Consider the following 18830-nt stretch of genomic DNA (forward strand, 5'->3'; position numbering starts at 1 on the left):
GGATTTCATGGCTTCTTGCCATTTGTTGGAATCTGGGCTCATCATTGCTTCTTCATACGTCGCAGGGTCCTCATCATTGTTATCCACAATCATGACATTTAGACAAGGATCATACCAATCAGGAGTGGCACGTTCCCTTGTCGATCCGCGAGGTTCAGTAGTTTCCTCGTTCGAAGTTTCATGATCATTATCATTAGCTTCCTCTCGTTGCCGGTGTAGGCGGTACGAGTACAACTTCCGGCATCGCGCTACTTCGATCAACGAGTATAGATTCATTAATCTCATCGAGTTCTACTTTTCTTCCAAGTCACTTCTTTAGTGAGAAATTCTTTCTCAAGAAAGGTTCCGTTCTTAGCAACAAAGATTTTGCCTTCGGATCCGTGATAGAAAGTGTACCCTATAGTTTCCTTAGGGTATCCTATGAAGACGCATTTCTCCGCTTTGGGTTCTAGCTTGTCCGGTTGTAACTTTTTTACATAGGCTTCGCAACCCCAAACTTTAAGGAACGACGAGCTTAGGTTTCTTATTAAACCATAATTCATACGGTGTCGTTTCTACGGATTTTGATGGTGCTCTATTTAAAGTGAATGCGGCTGTCTCTAATGCATAACTCCAAAATGATAACGGCAAATCGAGTAAGAGACATCATAGAACGAACCATATCTAAGAGAGTTCGATTACGACGTTCGGACACACCGTTTCGTTGTGGTGTTCCCGGCGGTGTCAATTGTGAAAGTATTCCGCATTTCTTTAAATGCATGCCAAAATCATAACTCAGATATTCACCTCCGCGATCGGATCGTAGAAATTTAATCTTCTTGTTACGTTGATTTTCTACTTCACTTTGGAATTCCTTAAACTTCTCAAAAGTTTCGGATTTATGTTTCATGAAATAGATATACCCATATCTACTCGGATCATCTCGTGAAGGTTAGAACATAACGATAACCACCGCGCGATACTACACTCATTGGTCCGCACACATCGGTATGTATGATTTCCAATAAGTCAGTAGCTCGCTCCATCATACCAGTAAAATGGAGTCTTAGTCATTTTTCCCATTAGACATGCTTCGCATCTATCAAGTGACTCAAAGTCAAGTGATTCAAGTAATCCATCAGTATGGAGTTTCTTCATGCGTTTCACTCCAATATGACCAAGACGACAGTGACACATATAAGTAGAATTATCATTCAATTTAATTCGCTTAGCATCAATGTTATGTATATGCGTATCACTACTATCGAGATCTAATAGAAATAAGCCATTCTTTTGTGGTGCTCGACCATAAAAGATATTATTCATAAAAATAGAACAACCATTATTCTCGGACTTGAATGAATAACCGTCTTGCATTAAACAAGATCCAGATATAATGTTCATGCTCAACGCAGTACATAATAACAATTATTTAGGCTTAAAACTAATCCCGAAGGTAGATGTAGAGGAAGTGTGCCGACTGCGATCACATTGACCTTGGATCCGTTTCCAACGCGCATCGTCACTTCATCTTTCAAGCAGCTTGTCGTTTATTCTTTAGTTCCTGTTTCGAGTTACAAATATGAGCAACCGAACCAAGTATCAAATACCCAGGTACTAGAACGAGAACTAGTGAGATAAACATCTATAACATGTATATCGGATATACCTTCTTTCTTTTTCTTGACAAGGCCGCTCTTCGGATCCGCCAAATACTTGGAGCAATTACGCTTCCAGGTGTCCCTTCTCCTTGCAGTAATAGCACTCAACATCGGGCTTAGGGCCGTTCTTAGGTTTCATAGGAGGCGTGGCAGCTTTCTTGCCACCCTTCTTGAATTTTCCCTTAGACTTGCCCCTGTTTCTTGAAACCGGTGGTCTTGTTGACCATCAACACTTGGTGCTCTTTCTTGATCTCAATCTCAGCAGCTTTTAGCATGCCAAAGAGTTCATGTAACTCCTTGTTCATGTTCTCGCATATTGTAGTTCATCACAAAGTTCTTATAACTTGGTGGCAGTGATTGAAGGACACGATTAATCCCCGATCCGTTAGGAATCACTATTCCCAAGTCACCGAGTTTCTTCGCATGCCCGGTCATGGCGAGCATGTGCTCACTAATGGAGCTGCCTTCTTCCATCATACAGCCGAAGAAATGTTTCGATGCTTCATAGCATTCCACGGCCGCATGAGTCTCAAAAATAGCTTTCAGCTCATTCATCAACTCATGAGGATCGTGGTGCTCAAAACGTTTTTGAAGATCGGATTCCAGACTGCACAGGATGGCACACTGAACTTGAGAGTACCGAGTTTTTCGAGTCTCGTAAACAGCTTTTACTTCATCGGTTTCAGTTTCTACAGGAGGGTCACCTAGCGGTGCATCAAGCACATATTGCAGATTTCCGCCAGAGAGGAAGATCCTCACATGACGGAACCAGTCGGTGAAGTTGCTACCGTTGCTCTTAAGCTTTTCTTTCTCTAGGAACCGGTTAAAATTGATTGAGGACGCCATCTCTACAACATATATTTGCAATAGTTTAGACTAAGTTTATGACAAATTGAGTTCAAATTTTAATTCAACATAATTAAAAATCTAGGTGAACTCCCACTCAAAACAATATCCCTCGCATTGTCTTAGTGATCACACGAACCAAATCCATCGCACCTCAAATCGATCATCACAAGAAAATGTGTAATTTCAATGGCGAACACTCAAAGTGTTCATCATATCAATCATATGATTCATGCTCTACCTTTCGGTATCACGTGTTCCGAGACCATGTCTGTACATGCTAGGCTCGTCAAGGCCACCTTAATATCCGCATGTGCAAAACTGTCTTGCACCCGTTGTATGTACTTATCGAATCTATCACACCCGATCATCACGAGATGCTTCGAAATGATAAGACTTGATAACGGTGCTACTAAGGATGAACACTTTATTATCTTGAGATTTTAGTGAGGGATCATCTTATAATGCTACCGTCGCGATCTAAGCAAAATAAGATGCATAAAAGGATTAACATCACATGCAGTTCATATGTGATATGATATGGCCCTTTTGTCTTTGCGCCTTTGATCTTCATCTCCAAAGCACGGACATGATCTCCATCATCTTCGGGCATGATCTCCATCATCGTCGGCGAAGCACCAAGGTCAATGGCGCCGTCTTCATGATTGTCCTCCATGTAGCAACTATTACAACTACTTTGAAATACTACTCAACATGAAATTTAAAGACAACCATAAGGCTCCCGCCGGTTGCCACAATACAATAATGATCATCTCATACATATTCATCATCACATTATGGCCATATCACATCACCAAACCCTGCAAAAACAAGTTAGACGCTCTCTAATTTGGTTTGCATATTTTACGTGGTTTAGGGTTTTCGATATAGATCTAATCTACCTACGAACATGAACCACAACGTTGATACTAATGTTGTCAATAGAAGAGTAAATTGAATCTTTACTATAGTAGGAGAGACAGACACCCGCAAAGCCTCTTATGCAATACAAGTTGCATGTCGAACGAGGAACAAGTCTCATGAACGCGGTCATGTAAAGTTAGTCCGAGCCGCTTCATCCCACTATGCCATAAAGATGCAAAGTACTCAACTAAAGATAACAAGAGCATCAACGCCCACAAACCATTGTGTTCTACTCGTGCAACCATCTATGCATAGACACGGCTCGATACCACCGTAGGATAACGTTGCATAGAAAACAAAAAATTTCCTACCGCGAACACGCAATCCAAGCCAAGATGCAATCTAGAAGACGGTAGCAACGAGGGGGTATCGAGTCTCACCCTTGAAGAGATTCCAAAGCCTACAAGAGGAGGCTCTTGTTGCTGCGGTAGACGTTCACTTGCCGCTTGCAAAAGCGCGTAGAAGATCTTGATCACGATCGGTTCCGGCGCCACGAACGGGCAGCACCTCCGTACTCGGTCACACGTTCGGTTGTTGATGAAGACGACGTGCACCTCCCCGTTCCAGCGGGCAGCGGAAGTAGTAGCTCCTCTTGAATCCGACAGCACGACGGCGTGGTGTCGGTGGCGGTGAAGAAGTCCGGCGGAGCTTCGCTAAGCTATGCGGGCAATATGGAGGAGAGGAGCTTGGCTAGGGTTTGGGAGGGGTGGCCGGCCACTCTATGGGGGCGGCCAGCTTGTGGTCTTGGGGTGGCCGCCCCCTCCCTTGGCCCCTCATTATATAGGTGGATCCCAAGTGTTGGTGTCCAAGTTTTCGAATAAGACCCGAAACCAAAACCTTCCATAAGAGGGGAAACCTAGCCCAACTAGGACTCCCACCCAAAGGGTGGGATTTCCACCTCCCATGTGGGGGTGGCCGGCCCCCTATGGTGGAGTCCACTTGGGACTCCACCCCATCTAGGGCTGGCCGGCCATGGTGGTGGAGTCCCATGTGGACTCCACCTTCCTTGGTGGTTTCTTCCGGACTTTTCTAGAACCTTCTAGAACCTTCCATAGAACCTTCCGCGACATTTTATTCACATAAAATGACATCCTATATATGAATCTTATTCTCCGGACCATTCCGGAACTCCTCGTGATGTCCGGGATCACATCCGGGACTTCGAACAAATATTCCAACTCCATTCCATATTCAAGAACTACCATTTCAACATCCAACTTTAAGTGTGTCACCCTACGGTTCGAGAACTATGCGGACATGGTTGAGTACTCACTCCGACCAATAACCAATAGCGGGATCCGGAGATCCATAATGGCTCCCACATATTCAACGATGACTTTAGTGATCGAATGAACCATTCACATATATTACCAATTCCCTTTGTCTCGCGATATTTTACTTGTCCGAGGTTTGATCTTCGGTATCACTCTATACCTTGTTCAACCTCGTCTCCCGACAAGTACTCTTTACTCGTACCGTGGTATGTGGTCTCTTATGAACTCATTCATATGCTTGCAAGACATTAGACGACATTCCACCGAGAGGGCCCAGAGTATATCTATCCGTCATCGGGATGGACAAATCCCACCGTTGATCCATATGCCTCAACTCATACTTTCCGGATACTTAATCCCACCTTTATAGCCACCCATTTACGCAGTGGTGTTTGGTGTAATCAAAGTACCTTTCCGGTATAAGTGATTTACATGATCTCATGGTCATAAGGACTAGGTAACTATGTATCGAAAGCTTATAGCAAATAACTTAATGACGAGATCTTATGCTACGCTTAATTGGGTGTGTCCATTATATCATTCACACAATGATATAACCTTGTTATTAATAACATCCAATGTTCATGATTATGAAACTAATCATCCATTAATCAACAAGCTAGTTTAAGAGGCATACTAGGGACTTCTTGTTTGTCTACATATCACACATGTACTAATGTTTCGGTTAATACAATTCTAGCATGATATATAAACATTTATCATAAACATAATGATATAAATAATAACCACTTTATTATTGCCTCTAGGGCATATCTCCTTCAGATCCATGGCAAAAAGAAAGAGGAGAGGGTACGCACCATGGGCATCAGGCGACGGGGTCCTTGCCAATGGCTTGACGAGGCTTGAGGAGGCCGGCGGGAGCTGACGAGCTGGCGTGAGTGACTCCACCCCGGCCACCTGTGCCCTGCGCCCCGACCGCGGCACGCAAGGCCCCGGCCAGCGCCGCCGCGCTCCGGCGTCGCATCTTGAAGTGCGTCTCTCACGCACCCTTCGCCCCGACCGGGAGCGCCGCCATCCGCCCGCACCTGCATGCGCGCGCTCGCCCCCGCAGCTCGCCGGCGATGGCTGCACCCGTGCGTCCCTCCGCGAGCTCGCCGGCCGCGGCCTGCTCTCCAGCCGCCCGTCGCCCTCGATCTCCCCGCGGCCAGCTGCTCCTCTCTCGAACGCCGCCGCGCTCCGGCTCGTCCGTGCGCCGCGTGAGCTCCGTCTCCATGGCCGGGCCGGGCCGAGCCGCCGCTGTCTCTAGAGGAGGAGGAGGTGAGAGGAGGCAGGGATTGGGGGAGGACGGGAGGCACGGGATTGGGGAGAGGATGAGGCTTTGGTTGGCTAGGGTTTTCACCTCTTCAATTTTCTGAGCGACGCGAGCACGAACCCTCGTTGTCTCAAACAAACGGCCCCACGCATGCACGGGCCCAGCCGTCATGCACCCAGAACAAGCAGCGGCTGGTACAAAAATAATTACTAGATCCGATGGTTGAGGTGCAAAGCGGGTTTCAGAAGGGTGAAACGGACGAACACGATCGTTTTGCCCCTCTCAGACCCCCTGGATGGCTGAGTAGTCTTGCAACATTTATAGGAGAAATTGCGCCAGTGGTGCAACGGGTCATCTAGTATCATTCAACTACACTTGCATTTCCCCCACAAAAAAGAAAACTACACCTGTATCTGTTGGGTTGTTACATATATCATCGACGCGCTAAAAAACATGAGACTGTCCCAGTATCACTTACGGGTGTGATTCCTCACATCAAACGGCCGGCATACTGAGCTCTAGGGTATTTTTGTTGCAGCTGAGGCCACTGCACGAAAAACTGGTCCACTAACCGTAGCTTGTACAACAGTAAACCACTTAAGGAAAGCTTCTTTACTCTTGCAATACTTTCGACATAGAAAATGGAGGACCATCCCAGACCAAGCACCTGCAAACAATATAGCAATCGAGTACTCAAACTGAAAGTATTGCAAACATAGATTTTATGGCAATCTTGACACCCTACTATCCTAGTTTCTGTCCTGTAATGAACAAAAAAGTACTACAGGTGTTATATGGTTTCATCCAGCATTAATCTTCTCCTGAGCTAGCATAGAACACAGGATGTACAGTTACCTTCAGAAGGAAAGCTGAAGCACATAGAGGAATGCATGTTCCCGGGCCATTGCAGAATATCTGCAGGGGTACTACAAGCAATAAGTATAATTTTGCTCATTGAGAATAAGTAAGTGCGTGTATACTTGCCCCATCCCACAGCCATCCACGATAGACACATCGCGCCGCGGGGTTAAGCGCTGAGATTTGATTCTGTGATTTTCATTGGTCCACATGTTCACTCGTAACAGTACAACATAATGGAGCCTGGTCCAGTTAGCACCGCCCCTGGGTTAGCACATCGCTCACGCCATCTCTCCTTTCGCCAACAGCACCAATTTCTTTCTCTCCCGATAGCACGCTGCCGCCGGCCGCTCCATCGATCGCCTCCCGGCACAAGCGGCCACTCCGTCGTATCTCCTCAGTGCCTCATCTTCCTATCTCCCCTCACTCCTCCACCGATCCGTGTCAGGACCCGGAGATCACTGACGATAAATCGAATTTTTGAGGAGGAAGAAAGAGGAGCACGCGAGGCTCAGATCTACAGCTACTTGCAAAAGAAGAAAGACATGGAAATAAAGTGTTCTATTAGCTTGCCTCCCTTCCACCCGCTCCCCCTCTTTTATAACACAAGAGGCAGGGCCAAGCTTAATACGGTTTGCTTAATACATTCATTAACTCAAAACATAATTACTGCTAGTTAACTAAGATAGACTCTGGGACTGTAGACGTCAAGCATTGCCGGGTCCTGACAGAGCCGCCTCCTCAAGTCAAGACTTCAGGGCTTGAATTCTGGAAAAGTACTCTGAATGAACGAAGCATCCTCCCAAGTAGCTTCCTCTGGAGTCATATTGTGCAAGTGTATTAGCCATTGGGGCACAGCCACATCATAGTCACCTGCATTGCGGGGGATTTGTCGACGTTGAAGAATAGCAAGAGGAGCTACCTTGACTTTACCATCAGGAGTTACCAGAGGTAGTTTGGAGTTTGGAATTGCTCTTGTTCCAATGTGCTTCTTCAATTGATTCACATGGAAAACGTCATGCAGCTGAGAATCAGAAGGCAACTGGAGCTTATAGGCAACCTGACCAATCTTCTGGCTGATGCGAAAAGGGCCATACCATTTTGATGTGAGCTTCAGGGAATTGCGCAAACCCAAAGCCGTCTCCCTGTATGGTTGCATCTTGAGGTACACAAAATCACCCACAGGAAAGGAACGTTCTGTTCTATTTGCATCAGCATACTTCTTCATTCGATTTTGTGCTTGTAGCAGGTTTTGTTGCAAAAGCTTGATCATGTGGTCCTTTTCTTTGAGCGAAACCTGTACATCTGCTGAAACATTGCATGGAACTGAAATGTGCTGAAGTAGTGGTGGTGCATACTCGTAGAGAGCCTCGAAGGGTGACATCTTGATGGCAGTGTGGTAAGTGCAGTTATACCACCATTCCGCAGCCGGGAGCCAATCAGACCACTTTTTTGGTTCTTGGAATGGCATGCAACGCAAGTATTGCTCCAGACATTGATTCACCCTCTCTGTTTGTCCATCACTCTCTGGATGGTGAGCAGTACTGTAATTCAGTTTGATGTTGAACGAGGAGAACATGTCTTTCCAGAGGTTGCTAGTGAAAATAGTGTCTCTGTCGCTAACAATGCTGGCCGGAGGACCATGTAATTTGACAATGTTGTCCATGAAGGAATCAGCTACCTTCTGCACTGTGTAAGGATGGGATAGTGGAATAAAATGTGCATATTTTGTGAGCCGATCAACCACTACCAAGATAACATCTTTACCTCTTGATTTGGGTAATCCCTCAATGAAATCCAGGCTGATATCTGTCCACTTCTGCTTGGGAATAGGTAATGGGTTAAGTAGTCCTGGATAAGGAACCTTTTCAGTTTTGGAAATCTGACATGTTGGACAAGCAGCTACTTGTGCTGCTATGTATTGCCGCATTTTTGGCCAGTAGAAGAGTTTCTGAAGCCTGTGATGAGTTGCCCTATTGCCAGAGTGACCTCCAAAGAGAGAAGAATGGAAGGTGTGGAATAACTTGTCTTTTAACTCCGTGGAAGAACCAATGTAGATTCTGCCTTTATACCTCAATATACCTGATTGCAGTGTATATAGTGATTGATTGTCGTGCTTGATTGCCAGTTCTTGAAGAAGTTTTGTGCAGTGATCATCATTGTTGTAGGAGTCAATAACTTCAGAAAGCCAGTCCGGAACAGAAGTGGAGATGGAGGTGCAAGAAGCCTGTAACAGGGACAGTTGATTGCTTGTCTCCATGTCCGTGTCTTGGTATTTCCGTGATAAAGCATCTGCCACTGAATTTTCTGCCCCTTTCTTGTATTCAATTTGGTAGTCGAATTCCAAGAGTTTTAACATAAGTTTGTGTTGTATACCTTCGAGGAGGCGTTGACTACCCAGATATTTCAAACTTTGTTGATCTGTCCGGATGATTACCTTGTGGCCCAAGAAGTAGTGGCGCCATTTTTTCAAAGCTTGCAAAATGGCTAATGCTTCTTTTTCATATATTGACTGAGCACTTGCTTTAGGACCCAAACTTTGACTGAAGAATGCAAGTGGCTTTCCTGCTTGCATGAGGACAGCTCCCAGCCCTGTATGACACGCATCCGTTTCCAATATGAAAGGTTGAGTGAAATCCGGCAGGCTAAGGACTGGTGGAGTGGACATGATTTTCTTGAGCTGTTTGAATGCTGCCTCTTGCTGTGTACCCCACTGGAAGTTTTCTTTCTTGAGGGCAAGATATAGAGGTTGACAAATGCTTGCATAGTTCTGGATGAATCTTCTGTAATACCCCGTTAGGCCAAGAAATCCTCTTAATTTCTTGATAGTGGTAGGAGTTTCCCAGTTGCTAATGTCCTTGATTTTGTTAGGATCGGTAGCTACTCCAAGACCTGAAATGATATGCCCCAAGTATTCCACCTGTGGTTGGCCAAAGGTGCACTTGCTGAGTTTGGCCTTGAGATCATGGTTTTTGAGAATTTGCATCACAGTGGTCAGGTGTGTTTTGTGCTCAGCCATTCTCTTGCTGTATACCAAGATGTCATCAAAGAACACAAGAACAAAATGTCTCAGGTGTTGGGAAAAAATGGAGTTCATCAATTCCTGGAAGGTAGCTGGGGCATTACTCAAACCGAAAGGCATGACTTTGTATTCATAATGGCCGAGGTGTGTGGAGAAGGCAGTTTTGTGGATGTCTTCCTCTCTCATTCGGATTTGATGATAACCAGATCTCAAGTCCAGCTTGGAGAAAATAGTTGCCATGCAATTCATCCAAAAGGTCCTCGATTACTGGAATTGGGAATTTGTTCTTGACTGTGAGTTCATTCAAACTCCTAAAGTCCACACATAATCGCCACGACTTATCCTTTTTCCTGACTAAGATCACAGGAGAAGAGAAGGGACTTGTGCTGGCTCGAATTTCAGAATTTTTCAGCATCTGCCGTATAATTGTTTCAATGGTATTGTTTTGGCTGTGGGACATCCTGTAGGGCCGAATATTTGGCGGTTTTGCTCCTGGAATCAGGGGTATGCTGTGATCAGCAGCTCGGTGAGGAGGTAAACCCGTTGGTTCTGAGAAAATGTCAGAAAATTGATCCAGGATACTTTGTAGTGGTACTGGAGTATCACTGTCTGACTGCTCAGCCTTGTTCTCTGTTGTGTCTGTCAGGTAGTAAAGCATGTATCCAGTTGCTTGATGTGCCAACAACTTGGAACATTCTTCTGCTGAAATGAGCAGGTTCTGGGCAGGCACCAAGTGATCAGCAAAAGTGCACAGGGAGCCTTTGTTACTCAAGGTTACTGTCCTTGCCAAGAAATCGAAAGTAACAGGATTGTGGTTCTTGAACCAATTGACTCCTAGAATTGCTTCTGATCCTTTTAGTGGAAGTATTTGGAAATCAGCAGTAAAGGACTGTCCCTGGATTGTAAATTTGCAATTGTAAGCAATTGCTTCAGACAGCAGTACACCCCCTCCAGCAACAGTAACTGTTCTTGAGGTTGTGAGTGTGGCGGCATGGGAAGCTGGTCAGGTGTGAGGTTGCCCAGGTTTGGTGGAAAAGGAGGTGGTTTTGGGTTTGGTATTATCGGAACTGGTGTGTGTCCTTCCATGATCGGGGAGAGGACGGTGTGTCCTGGTGGTGAAGGTGTGACAAAGGTTTGGTTTTGGCCCGGGTGTGTGGAATCCGAGTGGTTCATGTGCTCTGTATGTGCAAAACGAGAGAAATTGGACTGCATGTTTACCATCATCTCTGTGAGTTTGGACATCTCACCTTGGAGGCTGTTGAAGGCGGCGGTGGAGTCGGCCTGGTGACGATCGAGGCGGCGGCTCACGGCGCGGAGGTCGCGGGGAACGCGCTGGCGCGCCTGTTGGTCCTCGTGCTCGTCATCCGTGGTGGTCATGGCGGCTTGGTCGCGGTGGGCGAGCGCGGCCCGCTCACGGGCTGACTCTCGCGATCTGGTGCTCGATGGCATGGGCCTGCAGCCTGGATCTTGATGAAGGTGAGGGAAAACCACCAGATCAGGAGAGGTGGGCTTCGATCCGCATGGTGGCGACGACGGGAGGGTTGGGAGGGAAGTCGACAACCAGGCGATTGACCTCGCTCTGATACCACCGTGTCAGGACCCGGAGATCACTGACGATAAATCGAATTTTTGAGGAGGAAGAAAGAGGAGCACGCGAGGCTCAGATCTACAGCTACTTGCAAAAGAAGAAAGACATGGAAATAAAGTGTTCTATTAGCTTGCCTCCCTTCCACCCGCTCCCCCTCTTTTATAACACAAGAGGCAGGGCCAAGCTTAATACGGTTTGCTTAATACATTCATTAACTCAAAACATAATTACTGCTAGTTAACTAAGATAGACTCTGGGACTGTAGACGTCAAGCATTGCCGGGTCCTGACAATCCCCACCTATCACTAGTGGAAAACAGGGCTTCCGTGGGAGCCTTTTGTCGCGGGCGCGCCTGCACCCGCGACAAATGGCCTGGCCACGTCGCCCCGAAACCATGTGGAGCGCGCGGAGGCTTTTGTCGCGGCCTTTTGTCGCGGGCCGTATTACGACCCGCGACAAAAGGATTAGGAGCGACGTGGCCACCCCTTTTTTCGCGGGTCGTAATACGGCCCGCGACAAAATGTCCCCCCTATATATATAGAAGCAGCCAGCCACCCCCCCCCCACCTCATTTTTTCCTTGGTGGTGAAGGTGGAGGTGTATGCTAGCTCATTTTTTCTACATGTGCACAAGAGGTGTTTGATGGAATGCTTGTGAGAGGGATGCCACTTGGTTTTATTTGATAAGATTTCTCCTTTTTTTGATCCTAAAAGGTTAGCAACTATTTTCTCGACTATATATATATGCATAGTCCGTACAATACTAATTTTAGCAAGGTGATTGCATCCGATACATATATAATTGTACTTATGATGCGGATGAGTCATCCATGGATGTACGGTAACCGATGTGCCCCCGCTTTCAGAGAGGGCGTGAATTCTTTCCTGCTTGTGGCCGAGGCCAACAAGTCGAAGCAAGGTTTTATGTGCTGTCCATGTCTAAAATGTAAGAACGAGAAGGATTACTCTTGCTCAAGAGACATTAAGAGCCACCTGCTTCGGTTTGGATTCATGTCCAGCTATAATGTTTGGACCAAGCACGGAGAAGAAGGGGTTATGATGGAAGACGGCGATGAGGAAGAAGATAATGATGACCAGTACCGATCTATGTTCTCTGAATGCTTTGATACCGCAATGGACGACAATGAAGAAGAAGGAGGTGAAGAACAGGCATCGAGATGATCCCGTTGATGATGATCTTCGTCGGGCCATTTCGATGCAAGAAGAGAGCGTGGCACGGATAAGGAGAGGTTGCGGTTTGACAAGATGTTAGAGGACCACCACAAATTGTTGTACCCGAGGTTGTGAAGATGGGCATAGAAAGCTGGGTAGCATATTGGAATTGCTGAAATGGAAGGCAGAGGTCGGTGTGACTGACTCGGGATTTGAGAAATTGATGATAATATTAAAGAAGTTGTTTCCAAGAAATAATGAATTGCCCGTCAGTACATATGAAGCAAAGAAGCTTGTCTGCCCTCTAGGATTAGATGTGCAGAAGATACATGCATGCATTAATGACTGTATCCTCTACCGCGGTGAGAAGTACGAGAATTTGAATAAATGCCCGATATGTGCTGCATTGCGGTATAAGATCAGAAAAGATGACCCTGGTGATGTTGAGGGCGAGCCACCCAGGAAGAGGGTTCCTGCGAAGGTGATGTGGTATGCTCCAATAATACCACGGTTGAAACGTTTGTTCAGAAACAAAGAGCATGCCAAGTTGTTGCGATGGCACATGGAAGAACGTAAGAAAGACGCGATGTTGAGGCACCCCGCTGATGGTCGGCGGTGGAGAAACATCGGGAGAGAGTTTCCGGATTTTGCGGGTGAGGCAAGGAACTTATACTTTGGTCTAAGTACGAGATGGCATGAATCCTTTTGGGGAGCGAGCTGCGAGTCACATCACCTGGCCCGTGACTCTATGTATCTACAACCTTCCTCCTTGGTTGTGCATGAAGCGGAAGTTCATTATGATGCCAGTGCTTATCCAAGGCCCAAAGCAACCGGGCAACGACATTGATGTGTACCTAAGACCATTAGTATCAAGGTTCCGTCTGGTTTCTCGTCGAATATAAAGGGGATAGTAAATATGAAGGAGAAAAAATTCCAGAACCTGAAGTCCCATGACTGTCACGTGCTTATGACACAATTGCTTCCGATTGCATTGAGGGGACTTCTACCAGAAAATGTTCGACTAGCCATTGTGAAGATATGTGCATTCCGAACGCAATTTCTCGAAGGTAATGGATCCGAAACTTTGTCGGGATTACGGGAAGATGTGGTCCAATGTCTTGTCGGCTTCGAGTTGTTGTTCCCACCATCCTTCTTCAATATTATGACGCACCTCCTCGTTCACCTAGTTGAAGAGATTAGAATTCTCGGTCCTGTATTTCTACACAATATGTTCCCCTTCGAGAGGTTCATGGGAGTCTTAAAGAAATATGTTCATAACCGAGCTAGGCCGGAAGGAAGTATCTCAAAGGGCTACGGAGCGAGGAGGTCATTGAGTTTTGTGTTGACTTTCTTCCCGACCTTAAGCCGATTGGTGTTCCTGAATCTCGGTATGAGGGGAGGCTGATTGGAAAAGGCACACTAGGAAGGAAAACAACGGTGTGGAGGGACAAGATTTCTTTCAATCAAGCGCACTACACAGTTCTATACAATTCCAGCTTGGTGGCTCCGTACATCGAGAAACATAAGAATGTTTTACGAGAAATAAACCCGAGCCAGCCCGAGTCCTTGATTACACGTCAACACATGAATACCTTCGGCGGTTGGTTGCAAAGACATCTCATTAATGACCCATCTGCGGTGGAGCAGCTGTACTTGTTGGCCATGTTACCATCTTCAAACATATGTACATTCCAAGGGTACGAGATAAATGGGAATACATTTTACACGATCGACCAAGATAAAAAGAGCACCAACCAAAACAGCGGTGTCCGCTTCGATGCAACAGACGAGAATGGGCGGACCACCACATATTATGGATACATAGAGGAGATATGGGAACTTGACTATGGTCCCACTTTTAAGGTCCCTTTGTTTCGGTGCAAATGGGTGAAGCTCAGCGCTATACATATTGACGATAAGTACGGTATGATAACGGTGGATCCCAACAATCTTGCGTACACGGACGAGCCTTTTGTCCTAGCCAGCGAGGTGGCTCAAGTTTTCTACGTGAAGGACATGTCTAGCAAATCAAGAAAAAGAAATCAACAAAAGAATACATCAATCGAGGAGCCAAAGCGCCACATAGTTCTTTCGGGGAAAAGAAACATCGTGGGAGTGGATGACAAGACGGACATGTCGAGAAGATTATAATAAGTTTAAAGAAATTCCGCCCTTCACGGTGAAAATTGACCCAAGCATCTTGCTAAATGATGAAGATTCTCCATGGCTACGGCGTAGAAGATCACAACACTAGATGGCGATGTAATAATGTATTCTTCATATATAGTTCCCAAGACAATCTCTACATTTATGTAATAATGAAGATTAAGCTGTGCTTGGCTTGTTGATCTGCTTGGCAAGGCATATCGATGCTCCTTTTATAGGCACGGCACCGCTTGTACTTTGTCTTATTCCTTCGACGAGGCCGTCGTGCGCTACATGCTTTATCTCATCGAGCGGTGCGTCCACCCACGCGTCCTTATCCTGCCGACACCTTTAGTCGCGGTTGCAGCCACCAACCGTGACAAAAGGTTACCGACTACGATATTATCCTGCCGACATCTTTAGTCGCGGTTGCAGCCACCAACCGTGACAAAAGGCCCTCCTAGATAAGCCTCCCCAGTCTTTTGTCGCGGTTTGAGCCTCCACCCGGGATGAAAGTTTCGCGCGCCACTTCGTTCCCGCCTATTTTCTTCCCGCATTCCCGCCATTTTTCCACTATATATATGTAGGCTTGGACTCTCATATCTGCAAACCTCATCACTCTCTCCCATGGCTTCCATCGTATGTCTAACACCCCGGGAGGCGGAGGCGCTTTGCGCCTCGAACTACCCCTGCCCGCCCGGCTACCGCGTCCCGACCGGCTGGTTGCTGAGCGTCGGAGGCATACCGGTCCCTCCTATCCCTGTAGGTGTGCCACGCGAGATGGCCATCACGAACCACTACTATTTCGAGCTCACGCCTGAGCAGCGGAGGAATCCCCAGTGGCATCCCGACTACAGCCCGACTTGGGACAGCTTCTTCATCAATCGGCGTGAGAGGGCGGTTGCCGAGTACGAGGAGGACGGCCCTCCTCCTTCGAACTTCAACGAGGCCGGCCGTCGGATGTGGTGGCGCGGCCGGACTCTCCGGAGCGTCCCGGCCTATCGTGGCCCCCGCCTGCGCTACCCTCAATCCCAGCCCACGCGTGGTCATCCGCCGAGGTTCGACAACCGCGACCCGATGCTAGCGACGATGACGTCGGCGACTTTGATGACTACGGTGGCGACGTGTATAGGACTAGGCACGACTATGATTGAATGGCTCCAACATTCGAATCCGGCCATGTATCTTATTTTTCGGTTGAGCTCCGTACTTTAATTTCAGTTCAATCGTAATAAATTTCGTGTCAACCACTTTATTGAACAAAAACAACCGACAACGACTTTATAAACTAAATTTAAACTAATAGAACCGACAACGACTTTATTGAAATTACAATAAAATAGATAAATTACTAGTCTAGTCTCTACTTGTCGTCGGAGGTTGTCTCCGTCCAAAGGTCATCCCACCGAGGGTCGTTTTCGGTCCAAGTTGTATTCGAGTTCTCGAGCTCGAAGGCGGCGACGGCCCGACGGTGCCGCTGTTGGACCTGCGTTGTGCCCTAAGGTTAGCAAAGAACGCGTCGGGGGACCGCGCCCTCCACCGGCGCATCAACTGCTCGTCGCGCTCGGCGATGGCGATCCTGCGCTACACCGGCGATGCCGGCGACGGTCCTCGTCGGTGACGAGGCACGGCGGTGGCGCGAGGAACTCCGCCTCCTCTAGCGATTCAACATCCGGGAAGTTCATGTCGTGCCCTGGCCGCCGAAAGCGCCACGCCGCCGCGTCGTCAGCGCGCGCCGCCTCTTCCGGCGTGTTGTACGTGCCGAGGGTGAGGCGGAAGCCACCGGCGCGTATCTCGGCGGTGAACCTACCGCTCGGATGCACTCGAACGCCACGGAAACCGGACGCCCCTCGACGACATGGAGGCATCCCGAGAGATGAATGAGCGGAGGCGGTGGCGGCGTGTGGTTGCGCCCGCACTCGTCGCTCTATATAGTGCACGCGGGGCATGGCACGTGTCAGCGGTGGCTACACGTCGCACGCCGGCGTCGGCGGGGTGAGGCACGTGTCGGCGGTGGCTACATCGTCGCACGCCGGCTTCGGCGGGGCGAGGCACGTGTCAGCGGTGGCTACACGTCGCACGCCGGCGTCGGCGGGGCGAGGCACGTGGAAGAGGTGGCGACACGTGGCACGGGGACGCGACACGAGTGGCACGGGACGCGACACGTGTGGCACGGCGGCGGTGCACGGGGGTGAAACATACCCGACTATCAACGTTTCATATGACGCGAGATGCAAATAGGTATATGGATGTCATATTCATGTTCATTACCTTTTTCTGATCAATATTCATATATAAAACATTTGTATTTGAGTTACCATTCAAAAGTTATTGAAATATTAGTTTTTTTAATTTAAAATACAAAAAATAAAGGGTTCAAAGGCCTCTGGATGGGCTGATCCGTGGCACAGCCCATCCAACGGCTCTAGGCCGTTGGATTCAAACGGCCGAGCCGTTGGATGGGCTGTGCCGCGGATCAGCCTCAAGGCCTTTGTCGCGGGTGGGGGCTTGACCCGCGACAAAAGACCTACCCTTTTGTCGCGGGTGGGGGCTTGACCCGCGACAAAGGGGGTCTTTGTCGCGGGTCAAGCCCCACCCGCGACAAGGAGGTGGGTATAAGATGCGGAGCCGCGGGCGGAGCCGCCACCCGCGACTCTCGGAGGCCAACACTTAGCCGAATTTGCGCCGCCAGGCTGCCCAAATTCGCCGCCGCCGCCGTTCGCCGCCGTTCCCTCGTCCTCCGACGCGCCGCCTCGACCTCCTCTGCCGCGCCGCCGCGCTCCTCCTCTGCTGTGCGCCGCCTCGACCTCCTCCGACGCCGCGCCGCCTCGACCTCCTCCTCTGCCGCGCCGCCGCGCCGCCTCGACCTCCTCCTCTGCCGCGCCGCCGCGCCGCGTCGACCTCCTCCGACGCCGCCGCGCCGCTCCGCCGCCGCCGCGCCGCGTCGACCTCCTCCTCAGGTAGCACACCGCCGCGCCACGCCGCCGCCGCCGCCGTGCCATTGGCCTGCAGATGCCGCCGCCGTGCCATTGGCCTCCATTTTTTTTAATTTTTTAGTTTTTAGTTAATTTGTTTTATGTAATTTTAGTTAGTTTTAGGTTTAGTTAATTAGTTTTAGGTTTAGTTTTAGGTTTAGTTTTAGGTTTAGTTTTAATTAGTTTTAGGTTTAGTTAATTAGTTTTAGGTTTAGTTTTAGGTTTAGTTTTAATTAGTTTTAGGTTGAGTTAATTAGTTTTAGGTTTAGTTAGTATAGTTTTAATTAGTTATAGTGTTAGTTACTATATGTATTAAGTTAGTTAGTTAGTTTAGTTAATTCTTATTTTTATGTATTTAGTTAGTTAGTATATGTATGGATTTAGTTTGTAATTTAGTTTGTAATTTAGTATATGTATGTACTTAGTTAGTATATGTATTTTGTTCGCCGGCGTTCCCTCCTCCACCGACACCCTCTCTCGCAAACTAGCTAGCGTCGCCGACACCCTCTCTCTCGCAAACACGCGTCGCCGACACCCTCTCTCCCTCTCTCGCAAACACGCGTCGCCGACACCCTCTCTCTCTCGCAAACACGCGTCGCCGACACCATCTCCCTATCGCAAACACGCGTCGCCGACACACTCTCCCTCTCGCAAACACGCGTCGCCGACACCCCTCTCCCTCTCGCAACCACGCGTCGCCGACACGCTCTCCCTCTCGCAAACACGCGTCGCCGACACCCTCTCCCTCTCGCTAACACGTGTCGCCGATTAGGGTTAGGGTTTGGTTTGTGTTTGATTAGGGTTAGGGTTTGGTTTGTGTTTGATTAGGGTTAGGGTTAGAACATGTACTTATCGATTTAATTCTTTTGCAGAAACAATGGATCCATTCGAACGGGACTTGGAACAGGAAGACATGTTCGCGGACATAATCCGCGATGGTACAGAAGCCGACCGAGAAGACCGCGGCTCCGGTGATGGAGAAGCCCGCGGCTCCGGTCATGGAGATGCCGACGGCTCCGGTCATGGAGAAGCCGACGGCTCCGGTGACGGAGAAGCCGACGACGGCTCCGGTGACGGAGAAGCCGACGGCTCCGATCATGACGAGGTATTAATG

General features: G+C 48.2%; 1 protein-coding gene across 1 annotated transcript in view; it reads right to left on the reverse strand.

The window, feature by feature from the left end:
• Positions 1 to 6447: 6447 nt before the first annotated feature.
• LOC124692510 (UDP-N-acetylglucosamine transferase subunit ALG14 homolog) overlaps positions 6448 to 18830 on the reverse strand; it is a 30063-nt gene continuing 17680 nt past the window's right edge. The window contains exons 4-5 of the mRNA XM_047225901.1: positions 6813 to 6872; positions 6448 to 6624 (exon numbers count right to left, since the gene is read on the reverse strand). Of these exons, the coding sequence (XP_047081857.1) occupies positions 6448 to 6624; positions 6813 to 6872 (237 nt within the window). The remainder of the gene's footprint in view (positions 6625 to 6812; positions 6873 to 18830) is intronic.

Source organism: Lolium rigidum, chromosome 2 (assembly GCF_022539505.1).
Source record: "Lolium rigidum isolate FL_2022 chromosome 2, APGP_CSIRO_Lrig_0.1, whole genome shotgun sequence".
Lineage (NCBI taxonomy): Eukaryota > Viridiplantae > Streptophyta > Magnoliopsida > Poales > Poaceae > Lolium > Lolium rigidum.